Below are 27,900 nucleotides of genomic sequence, written 5' to 3'. Positions count from 1 at the left end.
CGGCCCTGGTTGAGGGATGGGGCCACCTACCCATCTCAAAAATTTTAACCCAGAATTGTACCTGCTTACTTCCCAAAAAAAAAAAAAAAAATGTATAGACAGAGTGGAACAGAGACTGAAGGAAAGGCCATCCAGAGACTGCCCCACCTAGGGATCCATTCCATCTACAGACATCAAACTCAGACACTATTGCTGATGCTAAGAAGCACTTGCTGACAGGAGACTGATATAGCTATCTCGAGAGGCTCTGCCATTGCCTGACCAATACAGATATGGATGCACACAGCCAACCACTGGGCTGTGGTTTCTGAATACTAAAGAGAACTGTTTATTAGAAGCGTAAGAGGAGGTAGGGTTATGAGCTATAGATACACCAAATTTGAACCTTATGCTAACTCATGTCTAAAAACAATTTATTTTATGTGCATGAGTGTTTGCCTGTATGTATATAAGTTCACTACATTGTGTAATGCATGTGAAGCCAAAAGAGGGAGTTGGACCTTCTGGAACTGAGTTACGAGGTGCTTGTACACCTCCTTGTGGAAGGTGGTAAATGAATATAGGTCTTCTGTAAGAGCAACAAATATTATTAACTGAGGTCAGTTAATATGGAATTTCCTACAACATATGATTCTCAATCTTCCAAACACAGTGACCCCCTTAACACAGTTCCTCATGTTGTGGTGACCCCAACCATAAAATTATTTTGTTACTACTTCCTAACTATAATTTTGCTATTGCTATAGATCATAATATAAATAGTTGATATGCAGATGGTCTTATGTGACTCCTGAGAAAGGAGCATTTCATCTACAAAGGGATTGTGACCTACAAATTGAGAAATGCTACTATAACTAAATAGTACTGCTTTCTTTTCAAATGTGTTCTAAGAAAAGTTCAAGTCAGACCCAAGTAAGTAGTGAGCTATACTTTAAAATCAAATTTTTCTCAAAAGAACTGGTAAAATAACATGAGGTCTTATTTCGATCCATAAAACAAAACTGTTAAACAGAATAAGAAATAGTATTCATCTAGGGCAACCACACTTCTTTTGGCTTTGAGACTAGTGGAGATCACAAGATACCTATGGTTTTCTATCATAGATTATTAATAAAATGTATAAATATATAAAAGTATGTCTCTAGTGAAAGGAAACTTATACACTGCCATGGGAATGTGAATCTATAGTCTTGAGGTGATTAAGAGCACAATCATTACATGCACTGGCATTTAAGTAACTTTTCACTCAACTACTCAGATGGGAGAGAACTCAAGGCTTCATGTGTCATCTGGTTAAAACATGATACTGACAATCCAAATGCAACTAAAACGGTAACATTAGGGGCCCCATAGCACTGGTGCTAGGCACTGAGCTCTGAGCCTTGTGCTTTATCTTCCACCAAACTTCTGTCCCAACACTGCTGCTGTCTACAGAGGAGTGACTTCCCTTTCACAGTGTACAGAGAACTATTACAAAAAGCATAAACATCATTCATTTTACAAGCAATTAATAACAATCTATTCTACCTTTGATTCAATAAAAACAATCTACTTCAAATCAAACTTTGATTTAAACATAATTATGTTTAAACTAAGTAAATAATCATAAACCAGAAATAGCTTTCTAACTGATTAATAACTTTACTGATGAAAAAATTTTTTGGCTATTTTTTCCACGATGGATTTATTAAAACTTAAAAGGACATGCCCTCCTAGAAGAAAGTCACCTCGGGAAATACTTGTAAAATGGAACTGGCTTCAGACTAAAATGCTGCATCTCAGAAGTGTTAAACTCCACTCTTCCAGACATCATGCTGTCTCTCCTGGTCCCGGCAAGATTGGGTCCTACACAAGTGAAATAGATTGTACTGTGCAGATAGTTTGCCGAATCAAAAGTATAATAGTAATTAAAATAGAGACATATTTTCAAACTGAATTTAAAGAAAAAAACATCAAACTACTGTGGTGGCACCCATTTATAATCCTAGCACTAGAGTTAGAGGCAAGAGGATGTGCTTCAAGTTTGACATCAGTCTGGGCTACAGAGTGTGTTTCAAAAGAAAAGAAAACCAGGACTTCCCTACCTTTATTAATGTAAACCTTACGGTTTTTTTTTGTTTTTTTTTTGTTTTTTTTTTGTTTTTTTTTTTTTTTTTAAAGACAAAGTCTGTGAGTTGTTTCTGGGGCAGTGCGAGCCTCTGGGGTTAGCATCCCACTATCAGTGACTGCATATTATGTCTGTTCTTTTGTGACTGGGTTATCTCACTCAGGATGATTGTTCTCTAGATGCAGCCATTTTCTTAAGAATTTGGTTAAGTCATTGTTTCTGGTGGCTGAGTTGTATGCAGTCCAAGAAATAAAGAAAAAAAACAAAACAAAAAAAATAGTCATGTTCAATCCTTACCCACCAAGAATACATTGACAAATTCCGGGTTGTACCCTGTATTACATGTATTGTCTGCCCATTGTAAAAAAAAAAAAAAATCTTTACACACCGAGAAAACTTTGACTATTTCCAGGTTGCATCTTGTTTTACGTATACTTTATGCTCATTGTTACTGGTGGGATCTTTATCACACTATCAAACCTTAAAAAAAAAAAAAAGTACTGACAAAAATGTATTGTATAATTTTATGCAAAATGCTTAAAATCTGTACATTTATCTTTGTTTTGTAAAATAAAGTTGTTAAAAAAAAAGCCAAAGTCTTCATGTGTATTGATTACAGAACTAAAAGAACGAAACTGTTACACAAAAGGACCAATAGATTGGACTGGTATTTGGGGCAACTACTCAGGTGCTAAGAGCATTGCTAAAAACTTATTTAGTATATTATTTAATGTTATGCATGTAATATTATTATCAGAATCCTGACCATTTTCAGTGATTGAAAGTTTAACAATAAATTCAAATACATTATATAAATTTAATATTATGAACATTTAAAAACAGAGTAGTATTTTTTAAAAGGTTTATTTGTTTATTTTATTTACATGAGTACACTGTAGCTGTCTTCAGACACAGCAGAAGAGGACATCAGATCCCATGACAGATGGTTGTGAGCCACCATGTGGATACTGGAAATTGAGCTCAGGACCTCTGGAAAAGCAGCCAGTGCTCTCAACTACTGAGCCATCTCTCCAGTCCATGTAATTTTTTTAAAAAAGCTTTACTAATTTTGTGTGTTTTGCTTGCATGTATATATGTGTACTATGTGTGTATTTCATATCCAAGGAGGTTAGAAGATGGCACTGGGTCTCCTGGAATTAGTTACGGTGATATGGAACACCATGTCAATGCTGGAAACTGAATCTGGTTCTTCTGCAAGAACAACTACTCTTAACCACTGAGCCATTTTTCCAGACCAAGAGTAGTATTCTTTTTTAATGAACAGATTATAAACCTTATGAACAATGAATTTTGAGCATTCAACAGAAAAACAACAGTGAATAGTTTAAATTCACAGCTTACCTTTCATTGCTTCTCATCCAATGTCCACAGCATCTGCAGATTGCCAGCTCCCTTTGTACTAGAGTTTTAAAGTGACCCTCTGGGGAATATTATTAAAAGAAGCTGATCTATGGTCACAAGGTAAGTCCTTTATTATATTATGCAGTTTTATAAGTTTTTTGAGTATACTGCACCAACAACCTACGAAACCATGAGGAAAGACACAAACTTACAAAACTACACAATACTGTAAAATGAAAACCTGCATCTTAATGAATGTGAATGAAATGAGCATGGGGGAACTTACCTCACAACTAAAGAACAACTCCATCCTGCTGCAAATCTGGGATGGGTTTGACAATGCCAGACTAACACTGCCTAGGGTGCTGCAAAGAGGGAGTTGGCAATCTACTAATGTTGGGGACATTGGAAACCTAAGGGGGGAAAACAAATGTATCTCATCATCATGGATATGTCTGCACATTAATAAACTCAGATGCTCTTTATAGTAAAAACACTTATATAAACCATCCTTTCATTAAAAATATTTTCTTGTACTGTTGTATATAATCAAAACAAGTTATTAGGAATCATATAATAAGAAAGTTAAATCATATATTAATATAGAAGAATTTTTTAATTTGAGAAAGTATTGTAAAAAGAAATTTTATTATATTGTAGGTAATAAATGTTATGATGTTCATGATAGATGAATATATACCATTTTATCCTTTGAAAAATTACATAGCAAAAAAAATTGATAAGTACAGTCAAAGTATGAATGCCACTCTCCAGCATCCTTCTGCTTACAAATATTAGTACAAAGAAAGAAACATGGATCACAAGACAAAGTACTTGTATCCCAGGACTAATTCTTAGCACGGACAGAAATCTTATGATAGAAAAGAAAGTCCTATTTCTCATTTCAAGAAAAGTAAGAATAACTGTGAAGGTGTCACTAGATCCCTGATGATCAATGATGGCTCATTTAAAACCAAATGCAATATGCACCACAATGTTCATTGCAGCCCTATTTATAATAGCCAGAAGCTGGAAAGAACCCAGATGTCCTTCAGTAGATGAATGGATACAAAAATTGTGATACATTTACACAATGGAGTACTACTCAGCTATCAGAAACAATGGTCTAACGAAATTCTCAAAAAAATGGATGCATCTAGAGAATATCATCCTGAGTGAGACAACCCAGTCACAAAAGAACAGACATAACATGCAGTCACTGATAATGGGATACTAACCCCAGAAAGCCCTGAACACCCCAGAAACAACCCACAGACTATGTGAAGATCAAGAAAAAAAGAAAAAAAAAGAATATATTTTAATTAAAATAGAACTGTATCACATCCCCCCCTTTTTCCCTAAAGCCCCTCCCAGTTTCTCTCCTATCTCCTCAAATTAATAACCTCTTTTCCTATATTATGGTTATATATATACATATGTGTATGTATAGGTATCCACAAATACTTAATTACAACCTTATAAAAATGTGTTTGTATACTTTTATGCAAAAATGCTTAAAAATCTGTACATTTATCTTTGTTTTTTAAAATAAAGTTAAAAAAAAGGAAAAAAGAATAATAAGAAAAAAAAAGTGTCTTCCAAAGAATGTAAACTCATATGAATGAAAACAGCACAAATAAAATTTAAAATTGCTTTAGCTGGGTTTGGCTTTAATCTCAGCACTAGGAGGCAGTTGAAGGAGGTTCTCAGAGTTCAAGGCCAGCCAGTCTGGTGTATAGCGCAAGTTCCAGGTCAGCCACGGCTATACACCTTGACTTGAAAAACTAAATCCAAACCAACAAAACCTATGTTAATAAACTAAAGTCTAGGTAATAGCAAATAAAAAAAAATTAATGCTACATCTAGTAAAAAACTGCCCCCACATTTCCACAGTCCTGTATATCAGTTCAGGAGATAAAATAACCCTGTGATCTCATTGCTATATAGTCCTTTTTGAAAAAGTGCTAGTTTTGATAATATAGTAAAATGACTGCATATTACTATGGAAAACGTTACAAAAGCATTTTAACATTGCCAGGTAAAATTCTCTCTCACACTCTCGATAGCTTCACTTAAGTGTCATGTTGAATTTACACATCCCCATTTGCTATACTTCTAAATTAGCACTAAAATCAAGTACAAGTACACAATTGCCACTGTGATGACGTCACTGCTTTGTACAAACAGAAACCTGGGTGGCAGATCACATTCCTAGTGAAGCAGCTAATTCTCCACTACAGGAAAAAAAAAAATGTACTTAAATTTTTTTTCTTACATTCAATCTATCCATGAATTTTTGCTTAAAGGCAGATCCCTCTTTGAACAAACTATGATCAAGCATAAAGTGAGCAAATAATGAAAAAAACAAATTCACATAAAATTTTCTTTAAAAAGAGTGATAAAAATCTTCCATTTTTTTACTACCTAGAAGGCAATGTCTAACAAATTTCAAATACAACAAGACTGAGTAAATGTATTAAAACATTCATGCTCTAACTTCTAGGAAGACTAAAACATTTCCTAGAGTAGAAAAAATGTTTCCAAAATAATTCAGCAGAATAGAAATTAATCTCATGTAAAGCTATAAGAACCCAAGCAGCAAAAAATAGGATTCCTCTTCAAGAATACTAAAAACTCCTGTAGCATAAATTATAACTGAGAGAAATTAAAAGGTCTTGTCAGACTTTATTTCTCTCCATCTCAACTAGATGCCTTCCTTTAGACAAAGCTGAGGCAGATGAATAAGTACAGCGTGGTAGAATCCAAAAGAAATGATGTAGACTAAGAGACTATAAACTTCTATTGTAATGAACAGTTTGACGGCAAAACCTGAGATATTTTTAAAAGTCTTTTAAATTTAACAATAAAGTGCTCTACAATATAAAGCTGGTTAATGAGAAAACAAAAATAACCTTTTAAATGCAATGTTGGCTGGATAAGAAAATGGAATTTTTTTTCTACCCTAGGGCAAGGACACATGCAGTTCAGGCTGGCTTCAAGCCCACTATGTAGGGAAGGTTAACCTGGAACTTCTGGTCCTACTTTCCTTTCCTCTATGGCCAGGGATACAGGGATGTACAACATACTTGGCTTCCCTTGTTTGTAGGAAAAAGTATTTAGAAAGACCCCAGAGAGAAGAAACTCTCTGAAACAGCTAGGTGTTTATTAGTGAATTAAATGAACAGCCCACGTGCAACTTCTAACTTTAGAGAAACTTATGGGTAACTAAACATCTACACCTTCTTTGATATTCGTTGTTATAAAGAATGAAAATTAATGTTAAATGAAAGAAATGTTTTGATTCTAAGTACTATTTTAGTCCTGACAGTAATCCTCCGAGGGTATAAATATTAATCTTCATTCATCTTGCAATAGCCAGGAAGCCCACAGGATGAGGGATATGTCAAAGCAGCCATCTCTATTGTCTAGTCCATACATTAAAAAAAAAAAAAAAAAAAAAAAAAAAAAAAAGCCTCCCTACAACAGTCTTTACAGTAAATTCAATTCCAGTAAGTATTAACTTGTGCAAATATATGTCTACAATAAAAAGTGATAGCTGACAGACAGTCTGACAATGGGGATAGGGGAGACAGACCAAAAGCAAACGTATCAAAACAATTCTTCAAAATATATGTTTGAATATTAATTAGATCAAGTAACAGCAACACAGTTTTATGGTACTAAAACAACTGATATTTATAACAGTGATCACCGAGTCAATCACAGAGGTTTAAATTGTGCTCAGATAGTAGGAGGCACAAAAAACATCATTAAATGATTAAAATAAGGATTTTTAATTACATTTATGTGTACTAAAAAATGTTAAGTAGAGCATCTTACTCTTAAATGATACCAAGTTAATTTCTGTAATTTGCACAGATCACTTCCAACATCAGATTTTGAAAAGGAAAAAGGTAATTGTGAAGATAATTCTAAAATCAAAACTGGTCACTTTCACTGGATAAGACAACTGTCTATGTAAACTGTCCTTTAGAGCTTCAGCCAAGGGGAAATAGTTTACATCCTATTGGTACTTCAGTAACATTATCCCTGGTAAAGTACAGTTCCAAAAACCCAATTTCTCCAAGAATGGAAACATCAAAAACAACTTGTAAATAACAAAGAACATAGACAAGTTTGGAGACAAAAAATATAATCCATAAAACTATCTATATAACCTCAAACTTCCTAATAAACCTACTTGCAAAAGACTACACTGTCATGAGCCTTCAGTTCATTTCTGCACTTTGTTTTCTACTTTATCCTATGAAGGAAGATGACATGCTCATACTGGAGATCCACTTCATTAAGGAAGTCAGGTTTCACAGAGAATCTTGAGGGTCTGCAAGAATTTTCTCCTGTAATATGTGCTTTATGTGCTTAAATCAGCTATGCTTAAAACTGCAGCATAAACAAAATTTGTATCATAGAAAGTAATGTTTATGTGTAGTATACAAAGGCTGTGCAATTTACAGAAGCCTACTCAGTTATGAAACATGAAAACAATACCTTCTGAGGCAGTAACTAAAAACAATAGCTCCTATAAAACTATAATTTATGCTGATTTTTTAAAAAATGATAATCCTTTTCTGCTAAAGAATCAGCCTTTTATGAACATAAAATATTAAATAAGATGAAAAAAATAAACCTTTTTGGCTGAAAGTTTTATCATAGTGTGTTTTTTGTTTGTTTTTGTTTTGATGAAGAACATATTACTATAGTAAATTTTAATAAAACAGCCTTCCACATCAAGAGACTTCCCAGATACATAAAGTACATATAAAAACAAAGGTTTCAACTATTTTTAAATGGAGGTATTTCTGAAATGTTTTTCCTACTTTCTGATGATATACTAACCATATGGTTTTTCTTGTTAGGTGATGACTATTTAGACTGTTCTTGTTTTGAGATGGTCTCACTAGGTAGTGTTAACTGGCTTGGTTCTCACTATGCAGACCAGGCTGGCTTTGAACTCAGACTTTATTTTAGCACTGCCTCCCCTGAGCGCTGCTATTAAAAGCATGTGTCTCCACATCTGCTGATGACTAGTATGAACATACTTCACTTCTAGGATTACAGCGATCCTCTCAGATGTATCATATGATAGACTTCTGAAATGCTTAAGGTCTTTTCACTCTGCATTAAGACAGCACTGAGGTTTTGTGATACTTCAGCCTGATCTCTTCAACGTACTTCCAATAAATCATTCTTAACAACATGTAAAATGGCTACTATTAACCTGCTGAATCACTTTATCATACTTTATAATATCTATATCAAAAAGTTCTAAGCACAAAGCAGGTGGTTTCATGAGAAAAGAGTTTAATGACTGATTTTTCTTAAATCTTTGATATCTTCTCCCCTTACTTATAGGTGTATAATTGTGTTTCCAATATGACATAAATGCTAGTTAAGTAGATGTTATCTATTTATAATGAACAACACAGAGCACTTTACCACGTGAGAGCGTGTGTGTGTGTGTGTGTGTGTGTGTGTGTGTGTGTATACACACACATATACATATATATATAAACATCACTTCAGGAAAATAATTGATCAATTATTAAGACATACAGTAAAAAATTAATCTTAAAAGCCTAGAGTCTGTAACAGTTGTTTTAGGAGTCATCTTGGTAGCAATAAAAAGAATTTGGGACCTGATTATATTTGTTTAATATTACATAGGATTAACTTTGTTGCTATGTAATAGGTTTTCATTAAATAAGAGTATGCAATATCTTAAAAGCTATCAAAAACAACCAGCATATGGATAATATCTAAGACTATACTTATTATAAACCAGGTAAAAAAATTAATCTTCTTGCCTTGATACAATCTTTTTGTATTAAAAATGAAAATTAGACCACACGGGAGAAATGAAAGAGACAATGCTTCTATTCTTAATTGTAAATTTTCATGTTATTAGGAGAACAAGATTTTTAAAAACTTCGGAAAAAAAAGCAGGAATATATTTTAATGCTGACAATAATAGATAGAACTTTTGGATAAACACCTACCGATTTTTTTCTACTGTTTTCCAGATCTTTGAGTTCATTCTCGATTTTTGTGATTAATTCCCTGAGTTCATCAAGATTAGTGCAAATAAGCTAAAACAAAACACAAAAACACAGCTTGATAACACATAATATAAAACACCCAAAATGTGGTAACAAAAATTATTTAACATATACTGAAATTAAAACTATTTCTCCATAATAATAAAAGCAAGGAAAGCTCTACCTACAGTTGACGTCTGTGATATTTACTTGTTATGATGTATGAACTTCAGGCTTCATTTAAAATGAGATAAAATCTCACAATGGTAGTCTCATCCTACACCCCCACCTCTATGTTTGCATTATGATCCTGTTACTGTCTTAGTACTATTAACTTTCAGCCCAGAATGACAAAGATCTGGAAACTCATTAGATTTTATAAGTTACTGAATCACCTGTAGGAAATAACCCCACCAGGAGCCTACGAGAAGGTAAAACACAAGCCTTCAAGTGGCCATTATCCTTGTCTTAAGGTTTGCTACCCTATACTTTTACAAACTAAGCTACTGTTGCTAGAAGTTGTACTAAAACTATGTGTAATATAGTCGAAGATAGAAACATAATTAAGTACATATTCTTGTCATACCTTTAATAATTTTTACTGTTGCTTTTTTTTTTTTTAAGATTAAGGTTGTTATATGTAGCCCTGGCTTCTCTCAAACTTTTTATGTTGTTCAGCCATTATTAAGTGCTAGATTTCAAATGTGTCACCCAGCCCAACTGAGCTTAACAGGTCTTAATGAATTTTTACAAGCAGTATCTATTTCCTTCTATAATTGTGTGGCTAATTTTATTTTACTTTGGTTAACACTGGTAAATGACCAAAATGATGAACTCTTATTAACTGACCTAGCTTGGCTTAAGTAAAGTTTATAAACTGAAGATTAAGAAATACTAACAAAAATAGTAGTTACTCCCTATGGTTATTGTAAAATTATATTGTTTGTCCAGTGAGTTTAATACATTTAAGATAATCTATTTTTTAAAAATAGAAAATTCAAAAGCAAAACTACATCTATACAGACAAAAAGTTTCAGATCTAAGAATATCTTGTGATATTTATACTGTATAATTAAAAATATGCTATATATTTATAAATTATCACTAACCTTTATCAGTGTGTTTATTACATTCATTAATGTAAAGTTAAGTGTTTTCTTCAAAAGTACATATTTTTTCATTAGAAAATCAGACAGAAGTAACAATCAAGTGGGTTACAAAATAACTGCTAGTTGTTATTATGTAATTAAAAACAGACAGGAATTGCTTTAAATTAAACTAAAACCTTAAGAAAATTTGATATACATTTATTTATCTGTAAAAATGGCAAAATGGTTCAAATTATCACATATGTTATACCATAATTAGTATTAATTACTTGTTAGAAATATCTGAAAAATTTCAAATTCATTGATAAAGCAGGACAAGTAAATAGCTAAGAAATCCAAATTAAACAATTTTAGGACTGGGGATGTGCTCAGGGGTAGAGTACTTGTAAAACACAAAGACAAAAGCAACTTCAGAGTAGAAAATATTACACAGGAGGAGAGCATAACTGATACACATATTCTGATTTGTAAAATCTGGTATGAAGGAAATGCTGATGGTCAAACAGTAGACTGGTCAACTAGTTAAGAACATCTACAACTAGATAACATTTTCAGCTAATAGTGACTGACAAAGTATCGGCAGAGCAACGTCAGTTCTCCATGGGTGTGATGAGTGCTCACTCAAACTTCTTAGCACTACAGTCTGTTGTTATTACTGTTATGTCATAGTTGTCCTTTTTCACCGAATTTGGTGCATTGGTTAATATCATAGTATAGATTTTTTTCACTTACCTATGGCAAAGCCCAGAGTGATTTTCCTTATATTCTAGGCATGTCACTTAAAATGATTAAAGCATATTTTATGTGTAGTTTGTAGAAATTTACAGGAACAATGAAAGCATATGCCCAACAAACAAAACACATCCTAAAAGTTTGAAAGATCTTTCAATTATCAATTACTCATGACATCAACTACTAATTATATTTCATCTACTGTACAACAGCTGAGGCCAAAGCATTAAAAGGTATATGAAGTAACACTTCTAGCTTACCTAGTTAATAAGCTGTGTTAAATCAACTCTTCTTAAATATCAGTGTGCATACAAAGCAGGGGAACCTAGACAGTTTTGGATTTAGTGTTTTCTACAGCTGACAAGTTTAGTTATAGTCAGTGGGTCACACTTTTGAGTAGTCATGTACTTAGTGACTGCGAATTACAAACCAGCACAATTACTGAGACAGTAAAACATTCTGGTGCTCTGTAGCTAATAAAAATAAAAATTAACAATTTCCAAATTTATAGGGAGAGATATTTTTAGGATAATGTTCTTAAAGTAAATTACCTTATCTAAGTCCTAAGTGTATTTTTTTTAAATGAGAAGATCAGAATATTTTTAGTGGTATTTATCTTGAAGGTACATTAAGATAACTCAATATCTATGTAATAATTTATAATCCTTGTTGTGGAGATAAGATCTTACTACAAAGTTCAAGATGCCCTCAAAATGTTGTAGCTGAGGCTATTCTCAGCCTTCCAAGTGATGGTGTTACAGATACGTGCTATCACAACCAGGCCTGGTTTATACTCTTAATATGCAAACATATTCTTAATATTTGTATATACCTAATGCATGCTTATCATACAATACACAAAATTATGCAAAGCTATTACAAAATTCTGGAGTAGAAATAATTTGATTTATGCCAATTGTATGTCACATATAACTCAATTCCTTCTTTTTTTATAATAAAAGTTTTCTATTTCAAATGGTAATTCTATTAAAACTAGAATCAACACAGTAAAAATTCATCTTAGTAAGGAGAACAAATACATTTAGTAAGAACAAAGAAAAACATCTCATTAAGTTCTTTTCTGGTTAGTAATAATTTAGAAAGTTTTACTGAGACACAGGACCTTCTAGGTGAAAAAGATGCTGAACTGATGGGATTCCCACCAGGCCAGACCACACACACCCCTGGGCTTTTCCTTCCTACTCCAGAGGTCACTACTGCCCCTCCTTCCCAGGGAGAATCTAAGAGTGACACACTTCAATAAGGTAAATAAGCCTTTTACTTGAATGAATCAAGGTTGAGCCTCAACCAACCAATTTACACATGAAACGAATGGAAAGATGGAACTTGGTTGAGGCTCAGGTCAGGCTAGACAGGTATATCTTCAGTTGACACCTAAGAACTAAAAGCAGCTGATGTGAAGTGACTGAGGTGATACAGTGGCAGAGGGTACTACAGAATTCTAAACTGCTTCTACTAGTCATATGCTGAGGGCTCTTTCTAAACAAGTTAAAAATGCTAAAAACTAACAATTGAACACATAGTTTTAGGATAAAATTCATAATGTATTATTTTCATTGACAGTATTAAAAGGCTGTCCCTTCAACTAAAGTTTTATATATGTATTAGAAAAAAGAACAGTACTTTTTAAGTAAAAGAATTTCATGACCATATTTCAGAGAATTACATAATAAAGATTTCCTTATCACTTCAGTCACTAAAATCATGCCATTTTGGAAGAGCCACACTAGGTTTGAAAGATACTTCCAAATAAAGCAAAATTTAAAAAAATGTAGGTCATATTTAAAAAGCAAAGGGGAAATCATGATGAAAAGTAAAAATAATTATGTTCAAACAAAATGGGTCATTTTTACTACTGTTCTAATAAAAGGTCCTACAATTATAAAATCTGTAACTATAATACCAACTATAAAATACAAATTAGAAGTCCACATAGTATTCAAAAATAATTGTATCAAGTTGTTAAAACTATGCTAACATTAAAAATTACATAAACTATGTCTTAGCAGCAAGGACAATAAATAACAAATATTTACTTGACATGAAAACAAAATAATTCTGAAGAACAAGCTAACAAAATATTTAACAACACTATGTAATTAAAAATGTTTTCCTAATGCCTTATGCTAAATAAGATTGAAAGGTTTTAGAGAGATTAAAAACATCTCCATTTATAAATTTTAAAAAACCCAATTTGAAAATACATAATTGAAGAGTAACAATTAAAATATGACATATTCCATAGAACTTTATAACATAGGAAAGTTAAAAACTGATTTGAATTTTAGTCTCAATTTATTATATGATGATAATACTTAATCTGTAGAATGAATCACATGTATAGATCAGATGCCAAGTACACACTCATTAAAAAAGTATTTTGTGTGTATTTGTATGTGGTGGGATTACCAACAAGAAGAAAAAAAAAAAGGTAAGTAAGGCCACTTAATTATATGTCTGTTTAAGTGACTACCAAGTGTGCAAGTGCCTATGGAGCCCAGAAGGTGGCACAAGATCCAGTGAAGTGGGAGTTACAAGCATTTGTGAGTCACATGACCTGGGCACTGTAGACAGAACCTGTGTTTTCTGGAAGAACAGCAAGTGCTCTTAACTGCTGAGCCATTTCTCCAGTCCCTACTTATTAAAATTTTAAGAAATTATTTTGACTATTTTTAATTGTTTTTACATGTGTGTGTGTGTTTGTGTGTGTGTGTGTGTGTGCGCGCGCGCACACGCACATGTTGAGTACAAGTGCCTACAGAGGTTGGAGGCACTAGATCCTCTGACACTAAAGCTACAAGCAGTTGTGAGCAGCTCAATGTAAGTGCAGAAACTGAACTCAGAACCTCTGAAAGAGCACACTTTTAACCAATCAACCATTTTTCCAACTCCTCTTTCATTATTTTTAAAAAAGTGGAATTTACTGGGACTTGACACATCAAGTTAAAAATAACTTTCTAACTTAATTTAGCACAAAAAGAGAATTTATATACTATTACACCCCCAATATACTGAACAAGAGAAAGGCTCTTGAGAGGCAATCAACTTTATTAGGAAAAATGACATTTAGTTTTGAGTCTAAAAGTATTTATATTACAAAAAAAAAAAACCCCAAAAAAACGTAACTGTTAAATTTGATACAAAACTTAAATAATATTCTAACCATCTAAAATAAAAATATTATCTATATTTGCAGTTATTGTTGATAAAAAATAAATCCCACAATTCTGCTGATATACCTGCCACTGTATACGAATCAAAATATTCGAGTAAGAAAGTCTAAGTTTTTACTCTGTGGGTCAATATATTATTTGGTTTTTCACTTTAAAATTCTTAGTTTCCATCATGTGCTATTTTAATAAAACCAGATTCCAGGTCTTAATTTAATGTCCTAAGTAGCTGGAAAAGTGCTAAAGTGCAACAGATGCTCTTAAAATCCTAATTAATTTTCCTACTTAAAATGCAGTATTTTTCAACAGCAGTCTCTATGCCTATTTGGGAAGCTCTAGCAATGTAATGGCTACTATCATTCCTCTGTGCAGATGAACAACTACACGTAGAGGTTAAATAACTCAGCTAAGGTGATAGAATAGTCACGTGGTGAGCCTGGCATTCAACTCAAATAGTCTAGTTCCATAGTCCACATGTTTTACCTACTAGAACATTACTGATACCCATTACTCACTTAAGGTCTTTGGAGAACAAAACCTACCATTCTTCACTTTTAATAAAGGCATCAGATTTTTATTATTAATATTTATAAACTTTAACAGGGAAGGACACAGCTCTTAGGAAAAAGTAACAGACACGGTTAGTTTCTTTACAATACACACACGCACGCACACACGCACACACGCACACACACACACACAAAATAAACCCAAAGCCATTATTTCAATGACCCTGGTGCATATATATTCTAAATACAATTGTGAAGCTATTTTCTGACTCCAAGTTTTATACTGTTCACACAAACATGAATTCTTATGAAGCAACTAAAGGAGGCAAATTTCTAGTGTTTAACAAGTCAACATAAACGCTGTCAAGAAGTTAAGGTCAAAACAGGCTTTACTTTTTTAAGATCATTAAGACTTAAGAAATTTAATCATTTAAATTTAATCAATTAAATTAAGCATATTTTCTATGAGTCAAAGATCAGCCTTTTGTAAATAGGTCAGGTTTTATAAAAGCAATTGAAAATTTATGCACCAAAGTTTTCTTCATTTTCAGTAGTAAGAATGGGTATTTTAGTTTAGAATGGCTACTTATGTCTACAAAGTATTTTTATGTTCATTACTAAGAGATGAGATGCTAAATATATTATCAGAACTTTTGGGGGAAAAAACTGACTTCTTTATTAGATAATAACTGGTATGCTATGTATATGAGTATTTGCCTGCATGTATATGTGTATTTGCCTGCATGTATGTGTGTATACCACACATTTGCCTATCACCCTTGGAAGCTAGAAGAAAGTGCTGGATCCCCAGGAACTGGAGTTACAGGTGGTTGTGAGCTACCATGCAGATACTGGGAACCAAACTTAAGTCCTCTGCAAATAGAGCAAAAGGTCTTCATAGCTGAGCCATTTCTCCAGCCTCTTTATTTTAGAAGGCAGTTTCACATCCTCTTCATGAATCATAACATTCACACTGTAAACTAGAAGAGCTACCTTAGCCCAATATAGACTAACAAACAAGGCAGGCAGGCAGGAACATGCGTGCACACACACACACACACACACACACACACACACACACACACACACACACACACACACGGTGCTCCTCTACCCCTTGTGCCTTAAGAATCAGGAAAGGGATAACAATTTATTTTGAACAGCAGCTCAATTTAACAAAACATGTACTTTTGAGCTTGAATTTCTGAGCAATAAGCAAATGGTCAATAACTGACTAGAAGTATCACTTACAGCAATGTTTGCCAACATGTTTCAATGAGCCAGAGTCAAAAACACAATTTACCATGCATGTCCACACACAGAGAGAACTAAAACCAAATTTCATAAAAGAGTAATATGACTATACATATTCATGGTATTATACAAGATACACCGATTATATGTGATATACTGACAAATTCTTTTTTAATTTTGATAACTTAAAAAAGAAATGTAACCCACTGAGTTGATTTCATATATTACTAGTAGCACCCATAACTGTACAAAGCATTACTTATGCATTTTGTGTTGCTATTACACACCAAGTCCACTTACAAATACCAAACATGGATTTTTGGTTAAGCTCATAAGCTCTATAGAGTTCTATATTAACAAACCGGGGAGAAAATGAGTGGGAGAAGTAACAAAGGCTAGTATGATTTCCAGTGAAAGCATAAAGATGTAACAGTATACCATTAACATATTACAAGAAATGAGTGGTAGGAAGGCCTCCAGCCAAATTAATATATAATCTAATAAATTATATTTTACTGGATTTCCTGTATAAAGGTTATATAAAAAATTCTAAAGAATGTAATTCATCCTAATGTCATTAAAATATCATACTATAAATATATATATCTTCTTTTTATTATTTAAGGGTATCTGATTTTTATCAATTTCTAAGATTTTTACTGAAAATAAAAGTATAATACTGCTAGATAGTATTTTTCTTGCCCCCTATAGTTTTGTAACTACTCAAGTCCTACAAATTCAATTATATCACTTTCAGTTTATGAGCTTATAAAACTTTTAGAAATAAACTGGCTACAATACTACAAAAAATTTAAACGAAGTGTCATTTGTTGAAAAAATAATCATTGCATAGACAGAAAATAAAAGCATAATTATGATGAGCTTGCTTACTTTCAGTGTTAGTACTTCACATATGGCAGCAAATTATTTCTTCTGGATTGTTAAAGACTATTATATTTAGCCTTTACTGAATATAGTTTATTTATAGTTAAGAGTTAAAATACCTATTTTTCAAGATAGTCAGTCCACCTTTTCTATACTGGTTAAACTACATAAAAATGGATTATCAGAGTAGCATCACTAAGTACAAAACATAATTTTTTTCTTAGAAGACACATTTACATATGTTTATATGTACTCAGGAATACATGCAAACGGACATAGAGAGATGTAAGTATATACACTTGATTAAACTACATCTACAAAAGTTAGTATAGTTTCGAAACAAAAAATACGAAGGTTTATAGAGATAAGGAGGATTAAAAATAACAGTTTGCCTATATCTGTACTTTAAAGTAAAATACATTTTAGAAACAGTCATTAAAAATATACACCTTGTGGTTTCTTGAATTTCAGCCATTCTCACAAGGAATGGAGCTAAAACAAAAAATTAAATGGAAAAACTTGTTGACAATATTGAAACATTTACCTGAAACTCTGGCACAGCAGGTGACTTTGTGACAGTTTTCCTCTTCTTTGTGACTGCTTTTTTAGATATGGATTTTTTTCCTTTCAAGATTAAAAGAGAAAAACTTCATAATGCTGTTTACAGCACCTTACTAACAGAAACCAAATTACATAGAGCCTTGAAAGTTAAACTGTAACTAACAGATGGTTGCTAGAAGTCAAATGAAAATGATGAATCAAACAAGCCTCAGTGAAAGCAAATATTAAACTGTAACTACCCATAACAGACACATTAACAATGCTGCATATTTATATAAGAACCAAAATAATTACACTTTTCAAGGTGATATATAAACATCTGAGTTTATTAAAAGTAGGCATAAAAGCCACAAAACTACTGCTTAGTTAAAAATCTAATTTCACAGCTTACTAAGACTGCACAGAAAAGAGCCTTACCTGAACAGTGACTTCTGCAGTTGGGAACCTGAGTAACCATTTTATCTAAAGATTTTGGACTGCTCAACAAAGAGTGGATACCCCTTAGTGACATTAGGATGCCACCCCTTTAGCTCTGCATTTGTCTTATGGGGTAGTCTTGGCAGCATTTAATATCCAAACTTTTAAAAGTACAATCAATACTTTGTATACTCAGAAATCATGAGGAAAAATATACCTCATCCCTAAAGAATCCAATTTCTAGAATACATCTCAAATATTTAACTTCACAAAATAAAACACACACCGTTTTGGCAAGGAATATGCTAAACTGCATTTTTCCTTACAACATTGAGGATCTTACACTGTAACCAAGGATGGCCTCATTCATACAAGTTACCACGTCTCCTTGTATGTAATTATCTAATAAATTTATTTAATTGTGGGTTGGAGAATGGCTCAGGGGTTTTAAAAGCACTGGCTACTCTTCCAGAGGACCTGGGCTCCACTCCCAACAATCCCATATAGTGGCTTATAACTTATTTTCATGAACTCATTGTCCTCTGGTGTAGATCATTGCATGCACATGGTATAGAGATATACATGCAGGCAAAACATGTATACACATAATAAAAAATAAAATACTTGTGTGCAACAAATACTATATACAAGACACTAGTTTATGAGGACAATAAAGACTTATCAAGTAGAGACCTTGTCTTCCAAGAGTTAATAATCTTTAGAAGCATGAAAATGTTTCTAATTTTTTGGTGTGTACTGGTTTTAAATCCAAAGTCTTGTGCATGTTGGGCAACTGAATATCCTCTGCATACCCTTTCAATGAAATCGGAAAATTTTAACTTGGATATTTCATAAATTTGATTCAAAACAGTATATACTATGTATGATTGAACTATGTGAATTTTGAGGTACTTAAATTCATATAAATTTCACTGTTTGGTTTTAATTAAATGAATGTATACCTACCCAACACATGTTTCCTTGCTCATCACTGTTAGTTGCTTCTGTTCTTACACTGTTACCTTATGAAAGTACTAAGTCTAGGAAACTAGAGTAGTGAGCTATTAAAATGAGAAAAGCTCGGGTAGAAATGACATGACCTTGAGTATGTAGGTCAGTAAACAGCTTGTGGAAACTGATTCTTTCCTTCCACAATGTGGACTCTGGATATTTAATTCAATGATCAGACTTGGTAACAAGTATCTTTAACTGATGTGATGACCCATCTTACCAGGCCCTGTAAATCTTGTATTTTAATCTTTTTTCTTTGCTTCTTCTTCATAGCTTTTGTTATTTCTTATGCTCCCTGCTATTATTTTTACATTAAGTCCACTAATATAACACCTATCAGGGTATCATAACTAAATACCTGGTGATAAAAATTATATACTCTTGACAATACAATGCATAGTTTCCAACAAGTGATCCTTAAATACTAGAATTCCAATTTTTCATTAGAACTTTTAACAGTATAGTTGTAGGGGGGAAAGGAGGCAAGTTATTTCTTAGCAGTCTTGTTTATCCACTTATGTCCATTTTGTATTAAAGACCATCGTGAAATTACTATGAGTAATTAATACTTTTGTTCAGCACTGGAAAATTGAACCCAAGGGCACTGAGTTATATCTCCAGTCCTTTTTTATTTGGAGCTAGAGTCTTGGTAAACTGCACAGGTTTTACTTGAACATGAGATCCTATGGCCCCAGCCTCTGTAGCACCTAGAATTATATAGGTGAACATGATCATTTCTGGTTTAATTTATACTGTTTACCAAAGTTTAAAAATTTAATAGTGGACACAGAGGACTAACATTTATAGTGGTTATAAGAGAACTAATGTTTATTTGGAACCTACTATATGACACAGCTACTAAAAAGTTTTATATAAATTATTTCTCAAAACTGTTGAAAGTAGATAATAAACAATATGTTACTAGCGATAACTAAAGATCAAAAGGACTAGTTAACTTACTCATGTGCCAGTAAGTAAGCACCACACTCAGGGATTCTAACTCCAAAGTTCAAGTTCCTTCAGCTATGTAATTCTATTTCACAAAAATCACAGCTACCACTGTTAATTCCCACTATGAACCAAGTGATAAGTATGATATGCTTTTTGAATTTGCTACTCTAATTTATCTTGCTAGCCAAACAGCAACTTAGACACTATATTAGCTCATTTTTACTAATGAGCAGATAACAAACAGAAATCAATGGAGGATTTATAGCTACTATGTACTGGAACAAATATTAACTCGCTTCAAAACTATACTGCTTTCTTTCAGACTTATGAGATATGCTTTGGATTGACCTCAGAGTAATCTTTTTTTTTTTTTTTTAAATCAGGATTAAAAGATTTGCACATTCTCCATTGCTTAATACCTTGTGCAACCTCCAAAGATAGCCTGGATATGTGTTTCCCATTGTTTGCTAAAATTCACACATGAAATTAAACAATTCTGTATGAAGTATAGGTTAGTACAAAAACCATACAGCCATTATTTGGGTCTACTTGGAGAGGTTAGCAGTGAAATACAGATGTGAGTAGATCTACAACTGAAAAATGGCCCTTTTCTATCAGGCTACAGCTGTCCTCATTCACTTAGCAGACAGCTTTATGAGGAACACATAAACAACTGTAAGGAGAAAGGGCCACCTATCTGGCTTGGCAGGTAAACTGAATCAACTCTGTTTGATTAATGGGGTGAAAGATTCCAGATCACCTCCATATTCTGGATATTTGGTCATTTGTCTTTGTTTCATAACAAAGGTACAGCTAACTGCTACCAGTGGAACATTCTCATGGTTTGAACATACTCAGTGCTTTTATTCTCAAAGCCCCAAATTTCCTGGTCCCATAAAACCAAATATAATCTACGCCTAAGATTGTGTGTGAATCAGAAATCAGTTTAAAATATAAGCAGAATTTCTAAAAAATGATGCTTAGATGTGTAAAGTTAATTTGTGGTTGGAAAACATTTAAGAGTTATCTTAGTAATCCTAATAAAAAACTTTGTAACTAATGTTATGAGAGTATTCTGAATGATACTTTCTAAAACCATGCTCAAAACAACTTAAGAAACTCATACTCTACCTTAAAAAAAAAAAAAGTAACTAAAAATACACTATCCTCTAACTGAAGCACAAATGACTTGTCCTTTATGATCTGGAACCAGAAAATCAATTCTCCTTTTCTTTCTTCCCATCCTTCATCTGTTTTTCCATGTCTTCATCCCTGACCCACTGGCCTAATCAAAGACTTTTAACAATTCTTTTCAGGATCTAACCTTTCCCTGGTTTAAAATAAATACTCCCATTGGGTTTTTTTTTTTTTTTTTTTTTTTTGGTTAACAAATATTATTAAGTAGATGAGTAAAAGGAATAAGTTACTGTTAAAGTAAAAAAAAAATACACATGGACATCATATATGGGTGGTGCTTGGGATATCAAGCCACAGAAATGAAGTTTAATTTGTGTCTACACATTTATGTCTTAAGCTAATATTATTTAATCTGTAGAAGTTCCTGGGCTGCTGTAAGTAAACAATTTGATCTTATCAACTGAATTTCATATTATTCTCCTTGCTTATAAAAAATGATCTTGTCATAATGGCAATTCTTACCTAATTACACATTATGACTCTTAAATATCCAATTATTTTTCTCTTTAAATTAGTGTTCCATGTTAGTTCTGAGGAAAAAAATAGAAGGAACTGAAAAATGAAAAATAAAAATTAGATGCCAAGTTCTGCTACTTTCTGTACATCCCTCTCTCCCTTTCTCTTAAGGATTTATTTTGTATGTCTGAGTACACTGTCATAGCCAGATCCTATTACAGATGGTTGTGAGCCACCAGGTGGTTGCTGAGAACTGAACTCAAGACCTCTAGAAGAGCAGTCAGTGTCTTTTCATTCCTGTTCAATGGCGCCCTAATTATCTTTTCAGATTTTTTTTCTCTGAATCCTGCTATTTATTAGCTGTGTAACACTAGGCAAGTAAACAGACCTTCCTTTTCCTCATGTCTATAAAATCTTGGGGCTGGAGATATGACTCAATAGTTAAGACCACTTGCTACTCTCGTGGAGAAGCAGGACTGAGTTCTCAGCACCTGCATATAATCTCCGAATCATCTCTAACTTTAGTTCCAGTGAATCTAACCCTCTTCTGGCTTCTTCCAGCACAGGTATTCATGTGATGTACATTTATAAAAGCAGGCAGACCACTTACATACATAAAATAAAAATAACAGTAGTCATCTACTTTTGGAATGTTTATGAGTAAGTGAAATAATATATACGAGGGCTAGCAGTGTTACACAAATATTAATTATGCTGAGAAAAAAAATGGAAGGGACTGAAAAAAATGGAATGAATTTGAGGATGTAATAACCTTGTGGTTAAACATATAACTGGTATATGCATAAGGACCTGGATTTCATTCCCAGCACTGCAAAATTATAAAAATAAACTGAGACGGTGGTGAATTTTTTCACTCACAGTATCTAGTTGGTGTTCTAAAAATATGTACCATGAAGACACATAGTTAGGCTCTAGGTACTATCAATATATAATTCCACAAACTTCTCACAAATATGGCCCTGGAAGTAACCAAATATTATAAATGATATTATTTTTCATAGATTTTCTATAAATTGCTTTTTATATATCTGACACATCATATACCAAACTCATCATTTGTTCGTCGGATCTTGATTCAGTTTTTAAACTACTATTATCTGACTAGCAAGAGGTCTCTCCCAAAAGTCATACTCCCAAATAGCTTCTAACACTTCAACTTTTACTTCGTATTGTGATCTTTTTTTTACCGATCAATTAATTATAACTCTGCTTTTGTACATGATATTAATCATTTTGTAACTATTTAAGCCTACTTGTTCTTCAAAGTCCTTCACTCTTTGTAAAATCTTCTCACTGGCATACATTGAGTTTTCCTAATTTACTGTATGGTCTTATTAAATTGAAAAGCTGTTTATTGGTTTTTATTTCGGATTTATTTATTCTTATAATTTTTGTCTGCATGTATACTATATATACTATAGTGTGCCTGGTGGCAGCAGAGGTCAGAAGAGTCTTAGATCCCCTGGAAGTGAAGATGCAGATGGTTGTGAGCTCCTTATGGGTGCTAGGAACTGAACTCAGGTCTTCTGCAAGAATACCAAGTGCTCTTAATAACTGAGAAATCTCCACAGACCCATATTTACCATATTTGAACTTAATTTTCTTAAATTTATTTTAAGTTAGTGAGGCATGGTGGCACATGCCTTTAATTCTAGTACTTTGTAGGCAAAGGTAGGTGGATCTCTTCAAGTTCAAGGCTCGCCTGGTCTACACAGACAAGCCAGAGCTATAGTGAGACCCTGGGTCAAAACACACACACACACACACACACACACACACACACACACACACACACACACACACACACACTTTGGGTCCCAGGAATGAACTCAGGACGTCATGCTTGGCAGTAAGAGCCTTCATTCTACTGGGCCATCTTGCTGACTGACCATAGTTTCTTAACCTGTAAGACTTCTTGGCCTTATCTACTTAAGATCAGTTTAGAAGTATCACAGAATGATCTGCTTGAAAAGAATAACTACTGAGGGGGAAAACTCCTTTAAACTAAAACTAACTTAAGTGAATAAGTTAAGATAACGACTTTAGTTACTGTGAATGTATCTTTATATTTCAAATTAATTTGAGCGATTTGTTTCACACAATCTGTAATGACACTAAAACAACCAAAATGTCTACAAAGAAGGGTAGATCATTAATGCAGTCATTTAAATGATGCTGCAAAGATCTACCTATTGCACACAGGTGCTCATGTATTCTGTAAGGGGAGAATAATGCAAAGCATTAAAATGTATATTTACTTTGGTCCTATTAAAAATATGTGTTAAAACAATATAAAAGATACAAAGGAAATGGAGAAGTGGCTCAGAGGTTAAGAGCACTATCTGCTTTTCCAGAGGTCTAGAGTTCAATTCCGAGTAACCACAAGGTGGCTCATAACTATCTAAAAAGAGTTCTGATGCCTTCTTCTAGTGTGCAGACATATATGCAGATACAACACTGTATACATAATAAATAAGTGTTTGAAAAGATACATAGTGAGAGGCTAATATTAGATCTATCTGGGGAAAACATATATGTTCAATTATTAAACATTTATTCATTCCCTTTTTATTTTTGATTTTTCAAGACAGGCCTTCTCTGTATAGCCCTGAGTGTTCTGCAAACCACTCTGTAGACCAGGCCGTCTACAGATTCGATTGCCTCTGCCTACTGAGTGCTGGGAGGCTCTACCACCATTTGGCTTATTTAACAGATTCTTAAACCTGGTGCTAAGTGCTAGAAATGCAAAACCAGAAATAATCTTTTAGTCCTCAAGAAGGGTGGAAACTCATCAAAATATTCCAGAAACAAATGTCACTATTAGTTAATTATTATAAAGAAATGCCTAGTGTTCTAACTGAGTACAAAAGAGAACTTAGAAAATAATGGGAAATTTCCTTAAGGAGATGATAATAGAATTAGGTAAAAAAGGAATCTTTCTAAAAAATTTACTTTTAATTAATAGAAAATGTACTGCTTTTGCATTTCTACTAATAGCAACAGTAACTTTAAAAAGAATCTGCCAAGGCTGGAGAGATGGCTCAATTCCCAGTTCCCAGTATATGCAGGGCAGCTCACTACAGTTCTAGGGGACCTGACACCCTCATAACAGGCAAAATATCAATATGCATTAAAACAAAAAGAATAAGAATCTGTCTTTTTAAAACTTTAGTATTTTTTCCTCTGAAAAAAATTATTCCTACTTAGCGTTATGTGTGTGTTCTGTTTTTACAGTTGATTATTTATGACTGGATAATCTATCAGTGGAGGTGGGCATGAGGCTCATCTCTGGAAAAAACTGGTTCTCCTTCTTAGCAGCAATTAATTACCTGCAACTCTTTTCCTAGGGGCAGGGCCTTCAGAGATGCTTAAATGCACTGAGCAGGGTGTGTGTGTCTCAGTCAGTCTTACTTGCTCGGCTTAAGTACAAAAGATAAAAGGCATAAATGACTAAAAAAAAAATGAAACCACATTTTAGAGAACAGAAATAACCACCCAACTCTGAAAAGCAGTAAAGTGTTTAAAAATTGCAAAACTGGATGACAGTACACTAAAATTACCAAATCATTCAAACTGAGTTGACTTTGTATCTTATATTAAAAAAAAAAAATCACCTCCTGTCACAACAATTAGTTTAATTAAAATTTAGAAATGTCTAAAATTTAAAGCCTATAGTAATCAACATGTTGTGGACCAGATAACCACACGTTGAGTTTAGTCCACTCTAAATGCACATTCATAAATCAGTCATTAATGACATAGCTTATCCCAAAGTATGCTCTATAAAGCACATAAGCTATCCATTACTTGAAAAAGGTATGTGTCAAGATAAATTTGAAGAGACTACTGCATTAATCAAAATTATTTTCTTTTCTTTGAAGTTTTCCAGATTGCTAATATACAGGTCCCAAATAATTTATCTAAAATTTTAAGATTAAAAGGGGGTCTGAAAATAGTTTTAAAATAATTTAAATGGTTAACAAACTCATTTCTGAACTACTATAAGCTTAAAATTTTTTTTCCATTTCATCTGATCTAACCACCCATGGGTCCTATTAGGAATGTTATTTAATACTAGATACACAATAATATCCCTTTAAAATCTAAACATTTTTTAAATTTCAAAATAAATGTGATAGGATTTTCTCAGAATGCACTATGAACCTATAGTAAAACACAGTAAAAGGAAACTTTGTCAAATGAACATGAAACTCACTTTAAGAGCACTGACTGCTCTTCTAAAGGTCCCGAGTTCAATTCCTAGCAACCACATGCTAGCTCACAACCATTTGAAGTCAGCAACTGTGTACTCATAACATAAAAAAGAATAAATGAATTAAAAAAAAAGTGTAACAAAGAAAGTGTTGGACTCAAGTATGACAGAAACTCAACTATAAAAGGCCATGCTGCCTCAACACCTAATAAAAATATACACAATAAGTGGCATGAAATGATGTAAAACAAATGCTTTTTCTTATAACATCTGATATAATACCATTACATCTCAGTTTTGTAAGACTTGAAAGGGTCTCTCTATCTTGGTAATGAGAGACCCTAGCATCCTGGACTTCTGCAGAATCAAATACACTTTGCAGTTTTTTTTTTGTTTGTTTGTTTTTGTTTTAAAAAAAAGACTTGAAAGAAAGTAAGAGAATAAAGACCTTCACAGATTCTTTGTCAATTTTCATTCCAAAGGTTTATTTCTGAGTTACTTTAAAAATTAGGTCAATATGGACCACTTTTGAAGTTTTAGTACAAGAAATTGTGCCTGGTTTTGTAATAAATATTATATTATGCCTTTAAATTTTTACATTAACTGTATGTTCCCTCAAACCCCCTTCACGTGAGCACATGTGCGCATGTGTTTGCTTATAAGAACTCAGGTCATCTTGCTTGGTGGTAAGAGCTTTTGCTTGCCAACATCTGTCTTGTATTTAATAATTGATTAATACATATTATAGAACACATTGTATTCTATTTAATTATTTAAATAACTAAAAGGCCACACCTTCATTTGGTGATTCAGTAGCAACTTTCTGCTAGTTTAGTTAACCATGTGGCTATGAGAAGAAATGAAAATGAGACCCACAGGATGGTTGGAACCACAAATCATTTTGGTATGCTATTCTTACTTTTGTCTCCATCAAGAAATTTTTTATAAAGTTTAATAAAACTGACTGATGTGCTTATAAAAAAAGGGGGGAAGATGTGTTCTATGGACATGAGGGGGGTTTCCATGGACCCATGCTGAGGGACACCCCCCACCTCCCAGAGACCAGCCACAGGATGGAATAGTATAGAATAGAGTTTATTCAGGGCATGGGGAGGGGAGTCAGAGGGTAGTAGAAGCAGAGAAAGGCAGAGAGAGAAAGAGAGTAGAGAACTAGAGGCCAGCCATGAGCCCATGGAGAGAGCGGAGAAGGGGAGGCAAGAGCAAAAGCAAGAGAACAAGAGAGAGGGGGGCAAGCAGCCCCTTTTATAGTGTCAGGCATACCTGGCTGTTGACAGGTAACTATGGGGCAGAGCTTAGACAGAATGCTAAGAATGACCATATGTCTATCTTGTGGCAAATGAGACATCAACTTATGATAATAGAAAAAAACAAAATCATCAGAACCACCCTTCCCAAAAAAGGCAATCAACCAACATAGTACTTCTGTTGTTAAAATAGGTTGTTGGCAAATATATATTTAAATTGAAGACACACTCACGAATCCTTCTCTAAGTATATAATTTATACTTTGTATTTTATTAGTTGACATAATTCTCAGGCCCTTTCTTTTAGATGTAAAAATATATGCTGAAAACAAAGTGCTAAAAAATATGTGATATGGGGAATAAGTTCAGACTCAAGTAAATCATAAGTTACTCTAGATAAAGATATAAGCATCTATATTTGTGTTGTCCTTAGTTTGAAAGAAAAAAAATCACTTACTGTAAGTGATAAGACATTATTTACAGGAAAAAATATAGAAGTATAATATTCATATATGTCAAATTGAGTTATTCAAATGTACTACACTAGTTATTCTAGTTACTTTTTTGTTAGTATATAAAAATCTCACTTGTCCTGGGTTTTTA

The 27,900-nt window shown here is 33.1% G+C and overlaps 1 protein-coding gene across 2 annotated transcripts in view; it reads right to left on the bottom strand.

Moving 5' to 3' along the window:
• The window catches only part of BRD10 (bromodomain containing 10), a 74,608-nt gene that overhangs the window by 10,695 nt on the left and 36,013 nt on the right, over positions 1-27,900 (bottom strand). For both annotated transcript variants that reach the window (XM_080911725.1, XM_080911726.1), the window contains 2 exons: positions 17,750-17,829; positions 9,487-9,576 (listed from right to left, as the gene is read on the bottom strand). In XM_080911725.1, the coding sequence (XP_080767851.1) occupies positions 9,487-9,576; positions 17,750-17,829 (170 nt within the window). The remainder of the gene's footprint in view (positions 1-9,486; positions 9,577-17,749; positions 17,830-27,900) is intronic.

The sequence above is a fragment of the Micromys minutus genome (assembly GCF_963924665.1).
Source record: "Micromys minutus genome assembly, chromosome: 2".
Classification (NCBI taxonomy): Eukaryota; Metazoa; Chordata; class Mammalia; order Rodentia; family Muridae; genus Micromys; species Micromys minutus.
This window is presented reverse-complemented; position numbering and strand designations above follow the sequence as displayed.